We start from the raw sequence: 23,144 nt of genomic DNA, 5'->3' as shown, positions 1-23,144 counted from the left end.
TTTTGATACTTTGCTTATTTGTACGCATTACATACATCAATGCCTTGAAAAGTATTCCATATTCAACTGTTAATACCCAAGTGATTCAAATTATTTGGTCACATTTTTATTTTAGGTATCCATTATAAGCAGATATTAACAGTCTATAAACATGTTTTAATTATGTTATTAACAATGATAAATTATGATTAAACAGTATAAGATTCTTGAAATATTACAATCATTTTGTGTTTTATGTCATATTAAAAGGTTTATAATATGTGTAGTATTCATTATATTTCAGGCTTCTTACTGTCACCACTTTAAAAGATTTTTTTTGAACATATCCAAAATACTTAATTATGAATTGTAAAACACTGTACTCAGTTTAGTCATAAATGTTATCTTATCCTAAACAGATGAGAATACAGGCGTTCCTTTTTATCTAATTATTCTTTATTTGAATTTTTGCTCCAATGGCTCCTTCACATCTGGACTGTATTTTCACTATAAGGTACATTTCATCTGACGTGCTTTTGAAGTATATTTGACTGTAACATGGCCATGTACAGTTGTGCTTGAAAGTTTGTGAACCCTTTAGAATTTTCTATGTTTCTGCATAAATATGACCTAAAACATCATCAGATTTTCACTCAAGTCTTAAAAGTAGATAAAGAGAAGCCAGTTAAACAAATGAAACAAAAATATTATACTTGGTCATTTATTCATTGAGGAAAATGATCGAATATTACATATTTGTGAGTAGCAAAAGTATGTGAACCTCTAGGATTAGCAGTTAGTCCATCTATCCATCCATCAATCCTCTTCCGCTTATCCGAGGTCGGGTCGCGGGGGTAGCAGCTTAAGCAAAGAGGCCCAGACTTCCCTCTCCCCGGCCACTTCTTCCAGCTCTTCCGGGAGAATCCCAAATGCGTTCCCAGGCCAGCCGGAGACATAGTCCCTCCAGCGTGTCCTGGGTCTTCCCCGGGGCCTCCTCCCGGTTGGACGTGCCCGGAACACCTCACCAGGGAGGCGTCCAGGAGGCATCCTGATCAGATGCCCGAGCCACCTCATCTGACTCCTCTCGATGCGGAGGAGCAGCGGCTCTACTCTGAGCCCCTCCCGGATGACTGAGCTTCTCACCCTATCTTTAAGGGAAAGCCCAGACACCCTGCGGAGGAAACTCATTTCAGCCGCTTGTATTCGCGATCTCGTTCTTTCGGTCACTACCCATAGCTCATGACCATAGGTGAGGGTAGGAGCGTAGATCGACTGGTAAATTGAGAGCTTTGCCTTACGGCTCAGCTCCTTTTTCACCACGACAGACCGATGCAGAGCCCGCATCACTGCGGATGCCGCACCGATCCGCCTGTCAATCTCACACTCCATTCTTCCCTCACTCGTGAACAAGACCCCGAGATACTTTAACTCCTCTACTTGGGGCAGGATCTCTCCCCCAACCCTGAGAGGGCACTCCACCCTTTTCCGGCTGAGGACCATGCTCGGATTTGGAGGTGCTGATTCTCCCCCCAGCCGCTTCACACTCAGCTGCGAACCGATCCAGAGAGAGCTGAAGATCACGGCCTGATGAAGCAAACAGGACAACATCATCTGCAAAAGCAGTGACCCAATCCTGAGTCCACCAAACCGACCCCTTCAACACCCTGGTTGCGCTTAGAAATTCTGTCCATAAAAGTTATGAACAGAATCGGTGACAAAGGGCAGCCCTGGCGGAGTCCAACTCTCACTGGAAACGGGCTCGACTTACTGCCGGCAATGCGGACCAAGCTCTGACACCGGTTGTACAGAGACCGAACAGCTCTTATCAGGGGTCCGTTACCCCATACTCCCGAGCACCCCCACAGGATTCCCCGAGGGACACGGTCGAATGCCTTTTCCACAAAACACATGTAGACCGGTCGGGCAAACTCCCATGCACCCTCCAGGACTCTGCTAAGGGTGAAGAGCTGGTCCACTGTTCGCGACCAGGACGAAAACCACACTGTTCCTCCTGAATCCGAGGTTCACTATCCGACGGACCCTCCTCTCCAGAACCCCGAATAGACTTTTCCAGGGAGGCTGAGGAGTGTGATCCCTCTATAGTTGGAACACACCCTCCGTCCCCTTTTAAAGAGGGGACCACCACCCCGGTCTGCCAATCCAGAGGCACTGTCCCGATGTCCATGCGATGTTGCAGAGACGTGTCAACCAAGACAGTCCTACAACATCCAGAGCCTTAAGGAACTCCGGGCGATCTCATCCACCCCGGGCCCTGCCACCAAGGAGTTTTTGACCACCTCGGTGACTTCAGTCCCAGAGATGGGAGAGCCCACCTCAGAGTCCACAGGCTCTGCTTCCTCATTGGAAGGCATGTTAGTGGGATTGAGGAGGTCTTGAAGTACTCCTCCCACCACCCTAACGCCCGAAGTGAGGTCAGCAGCGCACCATCCCCACCATATACGGTGTTGACACTGCACTGCTTCCCTCCTGAGACGCCGGACGGTGGACCAGAATCTCCTCGAAGCCGTCCAAAGTCGCTCTCCATGGCTCTCCAAACTCCTCCCATGCCCGAAGTTTTGCCTCAGCAACAACCGGCCGCGTTCGCTTGGCCTGCCGGTACCTATCAGCTGCCTCCAGAGACCCACAGGACAAAAAGTCCTATAGGACTCCTTCTTCAGCTTGACGGCATCCCTCACCGCGGTGTCCACCAACGGGTTCGGGATTGCCGCCACGACAGGCACCACCACCTTGCGGCCACAGCTCCGTCAGCCGCCTCAACAATAGAGGCACGGAACATGGCCCATTCGACTCAATGTCCCCACCTCCCTCGGGACGGGTTGAAGTTCTGCCGGAGGTGGGAGTTGAAGCTACTTCTGACAGGGGACTCTGCCAGCCGCTCCCAGCAGACCCTCACAACACGCTTGGGCCTACCAGGTCTGACCGCATCTTCCCCACCATGAAGCCAACTCACCACCAGGTGGTGATCAGTTGACAGCTCGCCCCTCTCTTCACCCGAGTGTCCAAGACATATGGCCGCAAGTCCACGACACGACCACAAAGTCGATCATCGACCTGAGGCCTAGGGTGTCCTGGTGCCAAGTGGACATATGAACACCCTTATGCTTGAACATGGTGTTCGTTATGGACAATCCGTGACGAGCACAGAAGTCCAATAACAAAACACCGCCGGGTTCAGATCGGGGCCATTCCTCCCAATCACGCCCTTCCAGGTCTCACTGTCATTGCCCACGTGAGCATTGAAGTCTCCCAGCAAAACGAGGGAATCCCCAGAAGGTATGCCCTCTAGCAACCCTCCAGAGACTCCAAAAGGGTGGATACTCCAAACTGCTGTTCGGGCGATACGCACAAACAACAGTCAGGACCCTTCCCCACCCGGCGGAGGGAGGCCACCCTCTCGCCCACCGGGTAAACCCCAATGCACAGGCTCCAGTGGGGGCAATAAGTATGCCCACACCTGCTCGGCCTCTCACCGGGCAACTCCAGAGTGGTAGAGAGTCCAGCCCCTCTCAAGAAGATTGGTTCCAGAGTCCAAGCTGTGCGTCGAGGTGAGTCCGACTATATCTAGCCGAACCTCTCGACCTCGCGCGCTAGCTCAGGCTCCTTCCCCTTCAGAGAGGTGACATTCCACGTCCCAAGAGCCAGTTTCTGTAGCCGAGGATCAGACCGCCAAGGTCCCCGCCTTCGGCCACCACCCAACTCACACTGCACCCAACCTCCTTGGCCCCTCCCATAGGTGGTGAGCCCATGGGGAGGAGGACCCACGTTACCTCTTCGGCTGTGCCCGCCGAGCCCCATGGGTGCAGGCCCGCCACCAGGCGCCGCCATCGAGCCCCACCTCCAGGCCTGGCTCCAGAGGGGGCCCGTGACCCGCCCGGCAAGGGAAAACGCGTCCAAAGGTTTTCATCATTGGAGGTTTGTTGAACCGCTCTTTGTCTCATCCCTCACCTAGGACCAGTTTGCCTTGGGTGGCCCTACCAGGCATAAAGCCCCGGACAACATAGCTCCTAGGATCATTGGGACACACAAACCCCTCCACCAACGATAAGGTGACGGTTCAAGGAGGAGATTAGCAGTTAGTTTGAAGGTGAAATTAGAGTCCGGTGTTTTCAATCAATGGGATGACAATCAGGTGTGAGTGGGCACCCTGTGTTATTTAAAGAACAGGCATCTATCAAAGTCTGCCCTTCACAACACATGTTTGTAGAAGTGTATCATGGCACAAACAAATGAGATTTCTGTGGACCTCAGAAAAAGAGTTGTTGATGCTCATCAGACTGGAAAAGGTTGCAAAACCATCTCTAAAGAGTTTGGACTCCACCAATCCACAGTCAGACAGATTGTGTACAAATGGAGGAAATTCAAGACCATTGTTACCCTCTCCAGGAGTGGTCGGCCAACAAAGATCACTCCAAGAGCAATGTGTGTAATAGTCGGTGAGGTCACAAAGGACCCCAGGGTAACTTCTAAGCAACTGAAGGCCTCTCTCACATTGGCTAATGTTAATGTTCATGAGTCCACAATCAGGAGAACACTGAACAACAATGGTGTGCATGGCAGGGTTGCAAGGAGAAAGCCACCGCTCTCCAAAAAACTCATTGCTGCTCGTCTGCAGTTTGGTAAAGATCATGTGGACAAACCAGAAGGCTATTGGAAGAATGTTTTGTGGGCGGATGAGACCAAAGTAGAACTTTTAAGTCTAAATGAAAAGCATTAAGTTTGGAGAAAGCAAAACACTACATTCCAGCATAAGAACCCTATCCCATCTGTGAAACATGGTGGTGGTAGTATCATGGTTTGGGCCTGTTTTGCTGCATCGGGCCAGGACGGCTTGCCTTCACATCATTCACATCTTCTAAAACTCTGTGATGGCTAGTGTGATTTTGTACTCTGTGTTGTGCTGGGCTGGTAACATCACTTCAAGAGAGGCCCACCGAATCAACAGGTGAATTAAAAGGGCAAGATCAGTTATAGGACCTCCTGGAGGTACTAGTGAAGGAAAAAATTAGAACAAAACTGCCTGCCTTTATGAATAATGCTGCACATCTTCTCTGTGACACCCTAACACTGATGATTTTCAGGCAATGATTTATTCAGTAGAAGTGTGTCAAGAAATGCTGCAGTGCTCCAACAGCAATATGTCTGCATAATGCCTCATTGTGACTATGAGTGCCAAGTCAGAAGTTCTCTTTTTAATTTTCTTGCTTTATAGTCATTTTGATGTGTGTTCAGACCAAAGTGTGTGTGTATATGTATTTAATTATGTTCTTATTAATATATTCATGTACCTAAAGAGCTTCTGTAAAAAGACAAATTTCCCCCTGGGAACAAGTTCTATCTATCTAAATTTTATATACAGTATCTCACAAAAGTGAGTACACCCCTCACATTTTTGTAAATATTTTATTATATCTTTTCATGGGACAACACTGAAGATATGACACTTTGATACAGTGTAGTCAGTGTACAGCTTGTATAACAGTGTAAATTTGCTGTCCCTTCAAAATAACTCAACACACAGCCATTAATGTCTACTCCACTGGCAACAAAAGTGAGTACACCCCTAAGTGAAAAATGTCCAAATTGTGCCCAATTAGCCATTTTCCCTCCCTGGTGTCATGTGACTCATTAGTGTTACAAGGTCTCAGGTGTGAATGGGGAGCAGGTGTGTTAAATTTGGTGTCCTCACTCTCACGCTCTCTCATACTGGTTACTGGAAGTTCAACATGGCACCTCATGACAAAGAATTCTCTGAGGATCTGAGAAAAAAAGAATTGTTGGTCTACATAAAGATGCCCTAGGCTATAAGAAGATTGCCAACACCCTGAAACTGAGCTGCAGCACGGTGGCCAAGACCATACAGCGATTTAACAGGACAGGTTCCACTCAGAACAGGCCTCGCCGTGGTCGACCAAAGAAGTTGAGTGCACGTGCTCAGTGTCATATCTAGAGGTTGTCTTTTGAAAATAGATGTACGAGTACAGCCAGCATTGCTGCAAAGGTTGAAGGGATGGGGGGTCAGCCTGTCAGTGCTCAGAGAATACGCGGCAGACTGCATCAAATTTGTCTGCATGGTTGTCATCCCAGAAGGAAGCCTCTTCTAAAGATGATGCACAAGAAAGCCTGCAAACAGTTTGCTGAAGACAAGCAGACTAAGGAGATGGATTACTGGGACCATGTCTTGTGGTCTGATGAGACTAAAATAAACTTATTTGGTTCAGATGGTGTCAAGCGTGTGCGGCGGCAACCAGGTGAGGAGTACAAAGACAAGTGTGTCTTGCCTACAGTCAAGCATGGTGGTGGGAGTGTCATGGTTTGGGGCTGCATGAGTGCTGCCGGCACTGGGGAGCAACAGTTCATTGAGGGAACCATGAATGCCAACATGTACTGTGACATACTGAAGCAGAAACTGGGCCGCAGGGCAGTATTCCAACATGATAACGACCCCAAACACACCTCTAAGACATCCACTGCCTTGCTAAAGAAACTGAGGGTAAAGGTGCTGGACTGGCCTAGCATGTTTCCAGACCTAAACCCTATTGAGCATCTGTGGGGCATCCTCAAACGGAAGGTGGAGGAGCACAAGGTCTCTAACATCCACCAGCTCCATGATGTGGTCATGGAGTAGTGGAAGAGGATTCCAGTGGCAAGCTCTAGTGAACTCCATGCCCAAGAGAGTTAAGGCAGTGCTGGAAAATAATGGTGGCCACACAAAATAGTGACACTTTGGGCACAATTTGGACATTTTTCACTTAGGGGTGTACTCACTTTTGTTGCCAGTGGTTTAGACATTAATGGCTGTGTGCTGAGTTATTTTGAGGGGACAGCAAATTTACACTGTTATACAAGCTGTACAGTGACTACATTGTATCAAAGTGTCATATCTTCAGTGTTGTCCTATGAAAAGATATAATAAAATATTTACAAAAATGTGAGGGGTGTACTCACTTTTGTGAGATACAGTAGTGCCTTTCTATTTGTCACTATCTAGTACTATCTACTGTACTACTTTAGAATCGGTTCTTCAACAAGAACACAGATGAAGCCTGGCTTTGAGTACATTTTATAGAAATCACAAAACATATTTCTTCATACAGAGGACTGTATTTGCATGGAACAGTCAGTCAGTCAGAATCTGTATCAGTCAGGTTTCAATGTATTTGAAAGCATCAGTTTAATGGACCTTCAGATCACGACTTGTTTTTGTCTTTAATATGTCAATTACATTAGAATTGATCAGCTACTGTCCTGAATTGTCCTTACTTTTTGAAACCCTTTGTTCTTGTGCACATATGTCGAATTGAAATGTGGAGGGTGTTAAAAATATGATTACTGGAAAACTCACCTCAGTTCAAACGCAAATTTTAATGACCATGCAGCATTTACAGATGCCTTGAAGCTATTCTTGCCATCTGCCGTACGAGGGCGCTGCATATTTCTTTAGCTGTTTTCAGCTCCCTGTACAGTACTTGTCTTGCTAAAGCACCAAGGCGGCGCTCTTTGAGTAAAGCTGTTTTCAACGTTCAGCGGTTGCCTGGCAATAAAGGGAAACATTGTCAGTAATGAGAGCCAAAGGAAGAACGACCGTAACGACACGATTTAAGGCGGTTGCATCTACGAAAGGGAAATTCTTGTTCCAAGTCATGCATTTGGTTTGAAGAAGCTAGGCTTTTTAAATTTCGTGTTCTTTGTCTAATCAGAAGTGCCATTTTTATTAAAAATTCTTTTGGCGGAAGACTTCTGGAAAATCCCGATGGTAAGAAGAACAAAGAAATAAATAATAAATGCATGTTGTTATACAAATATGATGTATTATGAGTCTGCATAAACTTAATGAAAAATGCCAAAATTACGTTATATACCAAGTGTCACATTGAACGTACAGGTAATTATATCAACGTATATTACAACTTACTGACATTAAAGTAAATAAATAGTAATAGTAATGAACAGCGAATGTCAGTTTTGTTAGGTGTTGTGACCTAACTGCGGAGCTAAGAAACAAATAATGGCCACTCTTCACTTTCTTTATGTATTATTTGTTATTAAACTCCTTCCAGTTACTTTTCGATGTTAATAGCAGATTAGGTTACAATATAAAATAAGTTTTATTTTCTTCATAGATGCACGCCTGTGCAGTGCTCTGTTAAAGAAGTGGTCACCACATGAGATCCAGCATTGGTGGACTGCCTCACATCAGTGTTGTTAGAATCAGCAGAGTGGCAGGAGTGTTGTTCTTGTACTTTGTAGATTCAATATATTTGTAAGATAGCTTTAGGATGTGTAAGATTATAGCTCTATATAGTACATGTCTTGAGGTCAGGGTCATATTTGATAATGTAGCTGTATTTGATCATTGAAGGACAATCCCATGTTTCCAATAGATATTCCTTATTTATTATTGAGTGTACTTTTAAAACAGAAGATCCAAAAACTGGGCACATCTAAAATTTCTGAAGTCCTATCTTTGGCTCCATGATAATCCACCTTATGATGTGACTGGCTATTATGTGATGCGTTTCTACAGATGTATAACTCAGTTTCTGCCATTTCATCATTATTAGGCTTGCGAAATGAGAAGTGAAGGTCAATCCAGTTAGCTCACCTGGCAAAGAGTTTGTTGCTCCATGCATCACATTTTCAAAGAAGACAAGGACTCCACCTCTGCAGTAGACAGGTCTGTGTCAGACTTCCATTACTCTCCTCTTTTTTTCTTGCATAAATAAATGTCAGTGAGAATTCATGTTTACCATTTGTGAATCATTATAATGAATTTGTTTAGACGAGGCTTAAAAGTCATAATTTAGTAACGCTGCTTCCTGCTGCTATTGGGTCATTTCAGGATAGTATTGTTAGAACACAAGTGATATACAGTGTCTCAGTTCCCCCAAAATTAATGTTCCCGTTGGTCAAATGAGTTAAACTTGTCTGTTCAGTTACAGAACATGCTATATGTAATTTTAGGCTTGCGAGGGTAAAGTCTACTATGGCAACATTATTGTGCGAAAGGATTTAAACTGTCTGGCATGTACTTATAATAATGCAGATTGCTTAGGATGGGGTGAGGAGCCAGTAGGCTTAGGTCATCAGAATGGTGACTTTATCTGCTGCTGACTGCGACTTTGAATATTATTATTAACCCTGGGCGGCCCTGTCCAGTTTTTAATTTCTTCCGGTAACTGTGTTGACTAGAGTATGGTTAGATTTTTATTTAGATAATGTGATGGGGATAGAACAAGTCAAACCTATTTAATGGGAAAAATTGCAGCCCATGATAAACATGACACGTCTGCATATAAATCAACATTTGGTTTAAAGATATTCAGACCCATTCATCTTCAGCTATGAGGTAGCAGTGCTAACTACTGTACTATCATGCCACACATTATTAGTGTTCGTTGATTAAATTATTTCTGAGCAGAATTTTTGTTTTTGCATTACAATCTCACTGGGAGACAAAGGCTATCTTCACCACCTCAGGTCTTGAGCAGAAACAAGCTGAAGGTTTGAATGCCAACATGCACTCAATGTTAGATCTGACCTTGATCAGGCCTCTGTCCTCTGTGCTCTATAAGTTAACTAGATAAATACTTTTTGAGCATATTGTACAGGGTGAGCCAAAATGAAGTAACACATTTCTCAAGATCATTGCGCGAGGTAGTGGGTTTGGTGGGGGTCCTTTCATAGGTGATCCCTTGTAGTTTTCAGTCGGCAACCTGCTTTGGTCCGTTGTGCACTGTGCTTTTGCTGTCGAAGTGTTCTTCAAAATCAACAAATCCATCATCACTACACAATGCACCTTCTGAACGCATTTCAGCATTCCTCCTAAAGGTGACATCCCAAATCAGAAAACAGTTGTTCAGTGGGTGGCTGAAGTTAGACAGACAGGTGCAACATTGAACAGAAAATCTCCAGGCCATCCTCGGACTATACAAACGCCTGAAAACAACCAAGCTGTAAGGCCATCAATTTTACAGTCTCCTAGATGTTCAGCATGCAAACATGCTTTACCTTAGGCATTTCCAACACGTCTTCGAGGAGGATTTTGCATGAGGACCTTAATGTCCATCCATACAAAATGATGGAGCTCACAAAGAGACACTGTTGGAGAGCTGTAGAGAATTGTGCGTGAACATTCTACAAACTGTTCATTGCGATGTCATCGTCATGTGCAGCAACGAGGCACATTTCCATTTGAATGGTAGTATAGTTGAGCAAAACTTTCACTACTGGGCTGAAACCAACCCTCGTGAACTTCATCAGTGACCCTTGCACAGTAAGCGTGTTACAGTTTGGTACGCTGTTGCAGAATTTGGCACTTTAGGGCCTTACTTTTTGAGAGGAGGCTGGAGCAACGGTCACTGTCACTTCAGAACGTTACATTGAAACGCTAGAGAACTTTTTGTGGCCCCAACTGGAAGAAATGGATCTGGTGGATGCCTGGTCTCAACAGGATGGAGCAATAGCTCAAACAGCTTGGAGATCCATGCAGGTTTTTCAGGAGAAGTTTCCAGGGAAGCTGATCTCCCTGTGTGGTGATGTGAGGTGGCCTTCGTGTTCGCCTGACCTTGCTCTGTGCGATTTCTTCTTGTGGGGCTGTCTCAAGTCAAAGGTATACACACACCGACCTCAAAACCTTGAAGCTCTCAAGGACATTTTTTTTCCATGAAATCGGCACTATTCACCTTGAAATGGCCGAATGAGTCATGTGGGTGTTTAGAAATCGTCTCGAATAGTGTATCGCTAATGATGTCCACCACCTTGAAGACATTATTTTTAAAACGCAATGAAAAAAATCTATTTTGTACACTCTTTCTTGTGTCGTAATGAAATTTATTTTATCTTGTAGAGTTTTTGTAGAATAAACTTTGAAATGTGGTTTTTCTTTTTGGTTCATCCTGTATAATCAGGAAAGCTGCAATAATAAAGATGTAGACCAATACACTACTTCCACTTCAGTGCCTGTTGCACTGGCAGAACAAATGAAGATGCCACTGTTGCATGACACAGGTTTTATGTGTGCGCACACTGAATATAAAATGTGGTTAGCAGATGGTAAAACATGCTGTGGATCTTTCAATGCCTATTTCAAGTCATGACTTAAAAACACCGTACACTTAGCTCTTTAACTTTCTTTCATTTAGCAAAGCTGACATATTTTTGTAACATAGTTTTTCCACTATAAGTAAAGGTTATAACTCAAAATAGCCTTGAATAAAGCAGAAAACACCATGCAACATGTACTCACACCTGGTAAGGTTTCTGAAGATGTGGTGGTGCAGTGATTAATGTAACTGCATTACAGTTCCAGAGTCAAGGATTCAAAACCTGAGTTGGTCACTTTTGGTGTGGAGTTTTACATTTATTCTGGTTTTCCTTTCACTTCCAAAGACGTGGGTGTATTTTTAATGTTTCTGAATTGGCTCCGTATAAATAAGTGTAGCTTTGTGTGATGGTGCAGATGTCAACACTGCTGCCTTACAGCTTGTGATACCCAGTAATCAATTTCTGGCCAGTCTTAATGTCTATGTGGGTGTGCACAATTTTGCCAGGTACTATGCGTTCATATCATTGATTTTTAGGTTTACATCTGCAGTTTCTGACTAGACATTGTCCTAGGGCGTGTCAATATGTCATATGGCATGTGAAATAAGGGTCTGTTCTAGGTCTAACAGAAAAAGCAAAAAAGTAGGTTAAGAAAATGATTAGAACAAAATAACATGCCCAACATGTGCAATCCAGTTCATTGTGGTAGGGTTACTGGAGCAGGGCAGGAATCATCCCTGGACTTGGGACCAATTTAGAATCATCAATCAAAGTAATCTTTTGAGGTTTTGAAAGAAAACCAAAATAGCCAGAGAAAACCCCACTGAGACATCAAGCGGATACACAATTCAAGTTTAGAATGATGGATCCATGACAAGCAAAAGCTGAAATGATGAAATGAATGTCTAAATTAGGATATTTTTTTTTCTTGAGCAAAGAGTTTTTATAAATTAGTAAGTTGCCTTTTTTCAGCACAAGCATGATTAATTTTGTAATTTTTAACTGTGAACAGAAGACATTTTTTGTAGTTTTCACTCTTTAGAGCTTTACGAATTTTAGACTACTTGTCTTCAATCATAGATGACTTTTTCACATTTTATCCTTATAATTCCTTGCATGTTTTGAATTCCTATCTCTGGATCAAAAGCAAGCTAAAAATTATTTTACTTTCCAGTGTTTTGTGATATAAATAGATGTGTCTATTTTCTTTTAATACTATTATTATTACATTTTTTCATTGTTGTAGTGTCTGTTACAAAGAGTTTTCAGAGTGGATCTCAAGACATCTTTCATGCCCGGTTTGACCTCTGAGCAGTTGTAATGGAAGAAATTCCAGTTCGAGTGGCAGTGCGAATAAGGCCCCTGCTTCCCAAGGAGATACTCCACAATCAACATGTGTGTGTGAGAGTCGTCCCCAACTCTCAGCAGGTTATCATTGGCAAAGACAGGGCCTTTACGTTTGACTTCGTGTTTGGTCAGAAATCGGCACAGCATGAAGTGTATGCTACCTGTATCAAGCCCTTGGTTTCATCATTTATTGAAGGATACAATGTGACAGTATTTGCATATGGACAGACTGGCTCTGGAAAGACCTACACATTAGGAGGAGGATATGTTGGTAAGTCTGTATTTATATACCCACAATTTAGAATCGGAAATTAATAACCAAATATAAATGCTTTTGAAGATAAGGAAAGAAGACTGGTGTACTTGGCAGAAAATACAAACTGACACAGGGTGAGCATGTAAACTCAAAACGGGCAATGACTGGGTAAGGAATTCAAACTCAAGACTCTGGATCTGTCCGGAGGTAACACCATTACACCACCATGCTATCCATGATTTACTCATTTTTCAAACAGAAACAAAATGGTGATAGCTTGTGAATAAACATTTAAAAAATCCTGAGAATCCTTTTACTCAATGCCTTCTTCAGTTCAAAACCAGTGTCTAACCCAGGAAAAAAAACAAAAAATACATGCCATTAACGAGAGAGTATGACCTAAATGATGAGAAGTCAGTCCATTGAAAGCAAGAGTGTTGATTTGACTATAATTGTTTGACTTAAAGAAAGAACCCAGAGTCTTTGTAGCATGGTCATGAAACCATGAAAAAAATTTCAGATTGAACGCACCAAACTGACAATCAAAAGAAGATACTGAAAGACAATTAAGTGGAAATGCTATCCACTGCGCTGCAGTGTCATCCAGAAACATATGTTATATTAAGTCATTTTACCACAAAATGCAATATTAAGAGTTTTGTTGTCCTTAATGAATTAAATTAAAACATTTGCCAGAGGCTTAATGTTATTGTTTTCTGACATTTACCATACTGTTTTATTGTAGTTACTTATACATGCATTTTGGGAAGTTTTATGTATGTATTTTGTGAGAATAACCATTATAAAGAAAGATTTGTAACAAAGCACAGGTCTCAGAAGTGGAGAGGCAGCTAGTTCCTAGGGTGTTGAATGGCATTGCTGATTTAACTGCAGCTTATGATCTCCATATAGCCATAATTAGGGTATTAAAGCCTTGTCTTCCTGAACATAAATTTTTCAAGTTTCATGAATAGTTTGTCAGAGCACAGGTATTTAATTGCTTAAGAATGCTAACTCACAGCTTGACCTTCCTCCATAGTGTAAGCACCTGCACTAGTAATCGAATTTCATCATGATTGAGTTATTTGAACTGACTGATTGTGTCTTGCTGTGTCTAGTATATTTCGTACTAGCCGTCCCCCACGGCTCTGCCGACGTAGTAGTGAAACTGAACGAACTTTAAAAATCAATAAACAAACAGGTATCTCTAGCTAAGTGGAGGCAAGGTACACTGCAAAACACAGAGGTGGAACGACTCGAACGGAGACTGGCACGTGAGTGAGGAGAGCCCTGTCCGGCTCCCTACTCTTGACGTCATGCTTGCCCCACCCCTTGGCCCGCAGCCTCTGTCTCATAATAGCGTGAATTTATCGCTCCTGCAAGCGAACTATGATTCATAGCGTGATGAGAGAAGTCACAAAATCAACTAAAATGTTCAAGCAAATTATAGAAAAAAGCCCGTTAAGTAGTTCTCTTGTGAAAAGCAGACAGACATTGGATTTTATATATATAAAAAATTTTTTTATATATATATATACAGTGCATCCAGAAAGTATTCACAGCGCATCACTTTTTCCACATTTTGTTATGTTACAGCCTTATTCCAAAATGGATTAAATTCATTTTTTTCCTCAGAATTCTACACACAACACCCCATAATGACAACGTGAAAAAAGTTTACTTCAGATTTTTGCAAATGTATTAAAAATAAAAAAAAACTGAGAAAGCACATGTACATAAGTATTCACAGCCTTTGGCATGAAGCTCAAAATTGAGCTCAGGTGTATCCTGTTTCCCCTGACCATCCTTGAGATGTTTCTGCAGCTTAATTGGAGTCCACCTGTGGTACATTCAGTTGATTGGACATGATTTAGAAAGGCACACACCTGTCTATATAAGGTCCCACAGTTGACAGTTCATGTCAGAGCACAAACCAAGCATGAAGTCAAAGGAATTGTCTGTAGACCTCAGAGACAGGATTGTCTAGAGGCACAAATCTGGGGAAGGTTACAGAAAAAGTTCTGCTGCTTTGAAGATCCCAATGAGCACAGTGGCCTCCGTCATCTGTAAGTGGAAGAAGTTCGAAACCACCAGGACTCGTCCTAGAGTTGGCCGGCCATCTAAACTGAGCGATCGGGGGAGAAGGGCCTTAGTCAGGGAGGTGACCAAGAACCCGATTGTCACTCTGTCAGAGGTCCTCTGTGGAGAGAGAAGAACCTTCCAGAAGGACAACCATCTCTGCAGCAATCCACCAATCAGGCCTGTATGGTAGAATGGCCAGACGGAAGCCACTCCTTAGTAAAAGGCACATGGCAGCCTGCCTGGAGTTTGCCAAAAGGCACCTGAAGGACTGTCAGACCATGAGAGAGAAAATTCTCTGGTCTGATGGGACAAAAATTGAACTCTTTGGTGTGAATGTCAGGGGTCACATTTGGAGGAAACCAGGCACCGCTCATCACCAGGCCAATACCATCCCTACAGTGAAGCATGGTGGTGGCAGCATCATGCTGTCGGGATGTTTTTCAGCGGCAGGAACTGGGAGACTAGTCAGGATAAAGGGAAAGATGACTGCAGCAATGTACTGAGACATCTTGGATGAAAATCTGCTCCAGAGCGCTCTTGACCTCAGACTGGAGTGACAGTTCATCATTCAGCAGGACAACGACCCTAAGCACACAGCCAAGACCAAGATATCAAGGGAGTGGCTTCAGGACAACTCTATGAATGTTCTTGAGTGGTCCAGCCAGAACCCAAACTTGAATCCGATTGAACATCTCTGGAGTGATCTTAAAATGGCTGTGCACCAACACTTACTTCCCATCCAACCTGATAGAGCTTGAGAGGTGCTGCAAAGAGGAATGGGCGAAACTGGCCAAGGATAGATGTGCCAAGTTTGTGGCATCATATTCAAAAAGACTTGAGGCTGCAATTGCTGCCAAAGGTGCATCAACAATGTATTGAGCAAAGGCTGTGAATACTTATGTACATGTGATTTCTCAGTTTTTTTATTTTTAATAAATTTGCAAAAACCACAAACTTTTTTTCACGTTGTCATTATGGGGTGTTGTGTGTAGAATTCGGAGGAAAACAATTAATTTAATCCATTTTGGAATAAGGCTGTAACATAAGAAAATGTGGAAAAAGTGATGCGTTGTGAATACTTTCCGATGCACTGTGTGTGTGTGTGTGTGTATATGTGTGTGTGTGTGTATATATATATATATATATATATATATATATATATACACACACAAACAACTTTTTTATACTGTTTCATGTTTATTGCCATCTTTTTTTTTTTTTTACTATGTTGTTATACTATGTACCATATTGATGCATTTTTATGTTTTTGCACCAGGAGGATAATAAAAAAATAATTTTCATTGTATTGTAAGGTGTATTGATAACAAACTAAAGTAATGAAATATCAGAAGATAATGATCAGAAGTAATGCAATTCCTAATTTTGGATTGTAGTTTTCATTTGTCATTGGAAGCAAATATTTCTATAAATTAGTCATTTTATTAAGTGACCAATACAAGCTTCCAGAAGGCCTATCCCAGCAGCACTTGAGTGTAAGGAAGGAAATAACCTTGAATGGTGTATTAGTCCATTGCAAAACCTCCTCAGTCATCCACCTGTACTCACACAGGGTCAGTTCGAAGACACTAGTTGACGTGATGTGCACATGTTTTAAATGTGGGATGAAACCAGAGTACTCAAACAATACCTAAATAACAGCGAGAGAACATTCAAACTCTGCACAAATGATGACCAGGATGGGATTCAAACATAGCTCTCTAGGCATGAGAAGCAATAAGTACTGTTCTGTCATGCAAGTCTTAAAATAGATATGAATAGAAAAATTGTTTTTGATGATTTTCACTCATAACCTGAAGGAACAGAACAGTGGTTACCACAGCTGTGTTATGGATAAGAAAAATCCTGTGTTTCAATCCCATGGAGTTTGAATGTTCATCCTTTATTTGTGTGGGCATTCCTCTGTTTTCAATTTCCCTCCCACACTCCACTTGTTTGTGTAGCTCTAGACTCTGAATTGACTTGTTTCTGTTTGAGCAAGGGAGCCCTGCAGTGAACTGGTGCACTGCGGAGGGTTGGTTCCTGATTTTACACAGTACTGTTATGATGGCCCCTTCCCATGGTGCTGAACTGCATGGAGTGAATTTGAGATTTTGAGTGATTTTATTTTCTTAATTTAACCTTTTATTTATTATTAATTTTATTTAAGATCCAACTATTCAGCATATGGATATTGTAGTAACAGCTTCATGACATTTTTTAGAAATTTCTTTTTAAGGTGCCATTAATGTGAGTGAATATTGTCACACACAGACCAAACTTCCAAATGTTTTTTGATAAAAGTGACTGTAGGCATATACAACCAGAAACCAGAAAAAAAAACATCAAAATTCAAAACATTTTCAAAATGTGTTGATTTTAATTGTCCCTATTGAAGAAAGCTTGAAGAAAATCCTGCTTAGTTATGAGCACATTTTTATTACTGAAATTACTACTTGTTTACTGTTCAGTTGGTTTTGTTTGCTAGAAAACTTATTAGCTGCAAAGTTATAATTGTGGGGCAACAATAATGTTTAGTAAAGAGAAGATTACTTTCCACCACCCTATCATTAAAATGTAGTTATTTTTTGAGAAGTTTCTTCCCCAAAAAAATTTGTAGATTTAAAGGCATGTCTACCGCAAAACTTAAGTCAAGTAAAACCAAATGACATAACCAATTATATCAGGTACCTGCATTTGAGCTGGGACAAAAACTGTACCTTTCTGTAAGTAAATGTTAACTTATGTTGATAAATACCAGTGTCCTGAAAACCATGTACAAAAATCAATTAGAGCATTAGCTCTTTTAACTATTAAGTTAATGGACTATTAACCACATTAATGTTTAAGTGAATATGGTGAAATTATCCTGCTTTCACAATAATAGATTCCTGTGTGATCACTGATGTTTAAATAGCAAGGAGGAAAAAATGGCTTCATAAGTGTCAATGATAATTTAATATTCATCCTTGTGGCTTCCTATAAAATTTGTACATTTTGCACATATAGTGATCTAATTTTGATGTAATTAAAGAAATAATGAGCATATTTTTAATATTTTTGTTAGTGTCTTCTTGTGATGAAGAAAAGGGAATTATCCCAAGAGCAATCAATGAAATCTTTCAAAAAATTTCTGAAAACCACAACACAGACTTTACAGTAAAGGTATCTTATATTGAAGTCCACAAGGAGGATCTCCGGGACTTGCTTGAACTGGACACATCGTCCAAAGATATGCATATCAGAGAGGATGAGAAAGGGAACACAGGTAACTGATGTTTATTTTGCTTATAAAATGAGTTGGTATTAGTCCATTTATACTTTATTTTCTGAAGCTGCATAGGGTTATGTTGGGATGCAGCCTATTCTGGCAACATCAGGAGCAAATCAGAAATCAGCCCTGAAGGAGATGCCAGTCCATTAAAGTCCATAATCATTTGGAATTTGCCAATTTACAGATGCTAGTTACGTTAACATGCATTTCTTTAGGAATGTGTGGGAAAAGTGGAGAACCCAGAGGTAAGCATTCCCCCACAGGTAAAACTCCCATTGCATTGTGTCTCTGTGCCAAATGGTTAAAATTAACCTAAAAAAATCCTTAAGCCATCCTGAATCTAGCTTGAGTGTAACATAGATTAATAGGTGTTTTATAAGAATATAAGCACAGTTTTGATAAAAACAGGTCATTTAGCCCAGTAGAGCTTATTTTTCCTGTCATCTTACTGTTTAAAAAAGTATTGTTCATTGCAATGCTGCAAGCCTTGAATGTGCTACTTTCGTTTATGCTACTAGGTAATTTTTTCTAGTTCTTTATGTCCTTGTCCTTGTTTTTGCACATAATACCAACTTCTATCTGTGCGTCTGCTTTCTTGTTAAAAATGGAGGTCAAATTAGCCCAAGAGTATAGCCATTGGTGTGTGTGTGGAGTTTGCTTGTTTTCTGTGTGCCTTCTTAGGTTTCCTCCCACTTCCCAAAGACTTGCTTTTCCCTGTATTTATAAGTGTGTCCTCTGAAGAACTGATACCTTATCTTTTCAAACAAAAAACTGCAATTGCTACTTTCAGTTACTCCACTTTTCATTTTCAAAACCCATCTACCTATTATTTTCAGTATCTTGGGAGAATCCAGTTCTGTCCCGGTAGTACCTGTTTAAAGACAGGAATCCATGTAGAGTGGGACACTAGATCCCTGCAGACTCCTCACAAAAAGCCCACATACACACTTACTCCAGGGACTGTTTAGAGATGCCAAATGTCTTTGGATTATGGGAGAAAACATAAGGTGCATTAGAAATCTTTTGAATATCCTTCTAAACAAGTCAATGCAACAACAGTTGGAGAATTAGAAAGTTAAGTGTCTTGCTATGTGTCACGCAGTGTAGTGAGTCAGTTGGAGCACGGAATATGCAAACCTATAACTTCATTCATTTGGCCATTATTCCCATCATTTGTACATTAAAACATTAAGAATGCATGTGTTCGTTGTTGTGTTGAGAAAGGTCTTATGGCTGTGTTTAAGTGTTTGTTTTTTTTAAGGTTATTTGTTTTGTATTTGTATTTATTGAAAACTTACCTTCATTATCTACTTTTTAAAACAGTAATTGTGGGAGCTAAAGAGTGCCTTGTGGAGAGTGCTGATGAAGTAATACAACTCTTGGAAGGTGGAAATGCTGCTCGTCACACAGGGACTACACAAATGAATGAATATTCTAGTCGATCCCATGCCATTCTCACTATCATTGTTGACCAGCAGGTGCAGAAAATAGACGGAATCCATAAGAATCATCAGGATACAAATGAAACCCCTCCCAATTCAGTACATCTGATCTCTTCAAAATTCCACTTTGTAGACCTGGCAGGCTCTGAGAGAGTCACAAAAACAGGCAACACTGGCGAGCGATTTAAAGAGTCTGTCCAGATCAACAGTGGCTTATTGGCTTTGGGGAATGTAATAAGTGCCCTTGGAGACCCCAAGCGGAAAAGCCAACATGTGCCTTACCGAGATGCCAAGATAACCCGCATACTCAAAGACTCTCTAGGTGGCAATGCCAAAACCTTAATGATTGCCTGCATTAGCCCTTCATCGTTCAATTTTGATGAGTCCCTTAATTCTCTTAAATATGCAAACAGGGCCAGAAACATCAAGAACAAACCAATAGTCAATTTTAATCCAGACTGGGACCGCATGAATGAAATGGAGCTAGAGATTCAGGCCCTGAGAGAGGCTCTTCAAAACCAGAGAGGTGGCATGGTGACCCGAGGCAGTCAGGTATCTCAGGACCTAACTGGAGAACAAGAGAAAATGCGCATCTGTGCACTGGAGGAGAGGCTAGCCCAGCTTCAGGTAGAGTGTTACCACTACCGGACCTGCACCGAAGATGCTTTTCACATTCTGTTAGAGCTAAAAGGCATAGCTAGCTTTCCACAAAATCAGCAACGGAAACTGCAAGAGTGGTTGGATGCTGCAGAGGAACTTCAAAGTGAAAATTCTAATTCTAGAGTGAATAGCAGTAACAGCAATGCTACGGAAGAGACTCATCACATCACCATTCTTCAGCTGAAAAGAGAACTCAAAAAGTGCCAGGTACTACAATGAAAACTCATGTATTTATTTTTACCAACACCCATGCATTACCAAAAATAATGGCTTAAAAAATAGTCTGGATAGGTTTATTCTATAGTTTCATTTCTTAGCAAAAGACCAAGTTCTTCAGCAGTAATTGTTCAAAATTTTACTGCAGCATTGAGATGAAGTGTTATTTCGATAGATCATTGATTAAACTAACACTAAATATGATCTTCATAGATTTTTTCCTGTTTTTTTTTTTTGTCCATTTTATTTGCTATTTTCATGCTTTTTTTAAACAGAAATATACTACCCACTCATGTTTATATTTTACTATGAATCTTGCAATTGTATGGTAAATACTGTAGCATGCTTTTACAATATAAAGTGTGACAATTTTAACATGATGTGGAAATTTTTTCTGTATTGTTATTTCTGCTTAGCTCACTTGTCTACACTGCTAAGCTGGTGCCAAAAATTTGTAATTGCAATTGATTTTGAAAAGCACACCCTCTAAATTTAAGCATGATGCAGATATGGATGGAACAGTGGTGGTTGCAGTTGTTAGCAATGTTGCCTCACAGTTACCGGAATGTGGGCTTAGGGGTGGGTCCAATTGACACTCTCCCTCTATCTCTGAGTTTATTCGAAGTTTTCTCCTACAAAACACATTTAAACTGGGTTAACTGGTGATTCTTAATTAGCTTGATATGGCCCAATATGGGTGTAGTGTATATGTGGCTTCCTGTGACAAACTAGAGTAACATGCAGAGTTGGTTTGTACATTTGTCTCATGCATTCTTATCTTTTTTTGATCCAATCATGGCCTGAGTTACAGGAAGCTAGAACCAGCCCAAGCATTAGTAGGCTCAATAGGCCGTAAACAGCGTTTTAGTCCAGGGTAGATTTGTAGGGTGAGCGGTTTAGAATTTTGAGAAGACATTGTTACAACTATGGAAGGAAACATAATGAGAATAGGCAGTGTACACACTCCATGCCTGCCCCAAACTTACAGCTTACCAATCTCCATGCTATAAGGTGGCAGCACTACCCATTGTGCTATTTGTCACCATAGTAACTGTGACTGATGAACTGTATTGTTTGAATGTCTATAATTCTTATTAGCAGAAGTTGTTATTTTTTTATTTAGCACAATATTTTGCTCACTGTAGAAAATAATATATACTGTCTGCAGTGGACTGTTTCAAATTAAAGGACGATGTAATACTCGGGATACAAAAAAGAACTTTGTCATTCTATTTGAGTGTGGCAGAAAGAGGAGACAGAAGTACAGGCAGATCAAATAGTCTAATAATTACAGTAAGTGGTTGGATATTTTTGTACAAGTACCAGAGGTTCCACTACAAGACAGACCCCCAGTACTCCAAAAATGTTGTGACTCTCTTAACATGCCTAATTTTTGAAAAGTTAATGTTGTGATATCTATGATGTTTATGCCATCTTAAGTTTCTTTAAAAATTAAAAGTAATTAATGGCAAAATCATGATACTTGTTAGTTCCACAATACACACTTCACACATCATATTTATATTTCAACTGACAAGGCTTCATGAATCCCTCAGTTTCCCCACTGTCTTTACGTACAACCAGCCAGTGTTGAACTACGAGTATTTCTGCTGTGGATGTTAAAGTGTAATTGTAAGCAACTGTCCTCTGGGTAGCTTCCACAATAAACAGACCACTGATAATCAAAAAATTATATGGTTAAAATGCAGGCAAAAGATGCCAAAGTTATGATTACTATTTTAAATTATTTTCTATTTTTTCTCTAAGGATGCTTTAGCTGCTGATGAAGAAGTCTTTAGTCAGAAAGAAGCCGAATTAAAAGAGTTACAAGCCCAGATAAACACATTGCTTGAAGAGAATAAAGCACATTTAGCCATCCTTGATGAAGAAGAAAGTAAACAAAAGCTCCAGGTAATTGTCCATCTATTAATTAGCTAAAAACATGAAAGCTGTTATATACGACCCTGAAGTATGTGAATATTAAGGACTGCCAAATGCTATGATATCCATGTATGATATATGCAGTGTGTATCAGTATTTCCAAAAGAATACAATTTAAGTAATTTTAAGTGACTCTGTACTTTTTAGTGTTCAAAAATCTGTAGTTTGTAATTGCGAAAAACAAAACAGAAACACAATTCATACACATTAAGATAACCGGGAAATCTTTTTGTGGACCTATCAAAGCTCCAAATTTTCAAAAAGCATCAACAAAGTGAACATTGCAGTTATAATTCAGCTAATGGTTGTAACCGCTGCCCTCAGATAGTGGTAGAAAATTAGAAGACCTGTAAACCAGGAAGAACTGGAACATGAAGCAAACATTAATGAGAAAGAGCAACTTTCTGGCTCTTTGCTAGCTTTGCTTCTTATATTCACCAGAAAGATATCACTCCCTCCTAGTAATAATACCACAATTATCACTGTAATTTTGTATGATAGAAGCATTATCCCACATTGTGTCAAAACACAATTGTTCCCCTGATGAATGGAAAATTAACTGTAAAATTCTCTGCTTGCAAGGCAGAAACTGATCCTGGACAATTACTGGAACTGTTTTATCATAATTGCATATTTGTATTAGCCTGTTATTGAATCTTACACACAAATGGCAGGATGGATGTTTTTTTTGGAAATTTAAGGGGCATTTGTGGGCTAGGTGAAATCAGAACATAGGCTAATAAACTCTACAAAATAACGGTTATAATGAATTTACTGTGATACACATAATGCAAAAATGAAAGTGGCAAATGCTTGATTAGTAAGTCTGCCTTTTTACTGTTGTAAAATAAATTTTGTCTCCTGAAGAAGGCTTTGGATACATTTA

The 23,144-nt window shown here is 40.9% G+C and overlaps 1 protein-coding gene across 1 annotated transcript in view; it reads left to right on the top strand.

Annotated features, from left to right (window-relative positions):
- Positions 1-7,548: 7,548 nt before the first annotated feature.
- LOC120527318 (kinesin-like protein KIF27) overlaps positions 7,549-23,144 on the top strand; it is a 48,055-nt gene continuing 32,459 nt past the window's right edge. Inside the window, exons 1-6 of the mRNA XM_039750585.1 lie at positions 7,549-7,753; positions 8,562-8,674; positions 12,290-12,661; positions 17,793-17,993; positions 19,323-20,308; positions 22,085-22,228. Coding sequence (XP_039606519.1) covers positions 12,364-12,661; positions 17,793-17,993; positions 19,323-20,308; positions 22,085-22,228 — 1,629 coding nt within the window. The 5' untranslated portion in view covers positions 7,549-7,753; positions 8,562-8,674; positions 12,290-12,363. The remainder of the gene's footprint in view (positions 7,754-8,561; positions 8,675-12,289; positions 12,662-17,792; positions 17,994-19,322; positions 20,309-22,084; positions 22,229-23,144) is intronic.

The sequence above is a fragment of the Polypterus senegalus genome, chromosome 4, assembly GCF_016835505.1.
Source record: "Polypterus senegalus isolate Bchr_013 chromosome 4, ASM1683550v1, whole genome shotgun sequence".
Taxonomy (NCBI): Eukaryota; Metazoa; Chordata; class Cladistia; order Polypteriformes; family Polypteridae; genus Polypterus; species Polypterus senegalus.
This window is presented reverse-complemented; position numbering and strand designations above follow the sequence as displayed.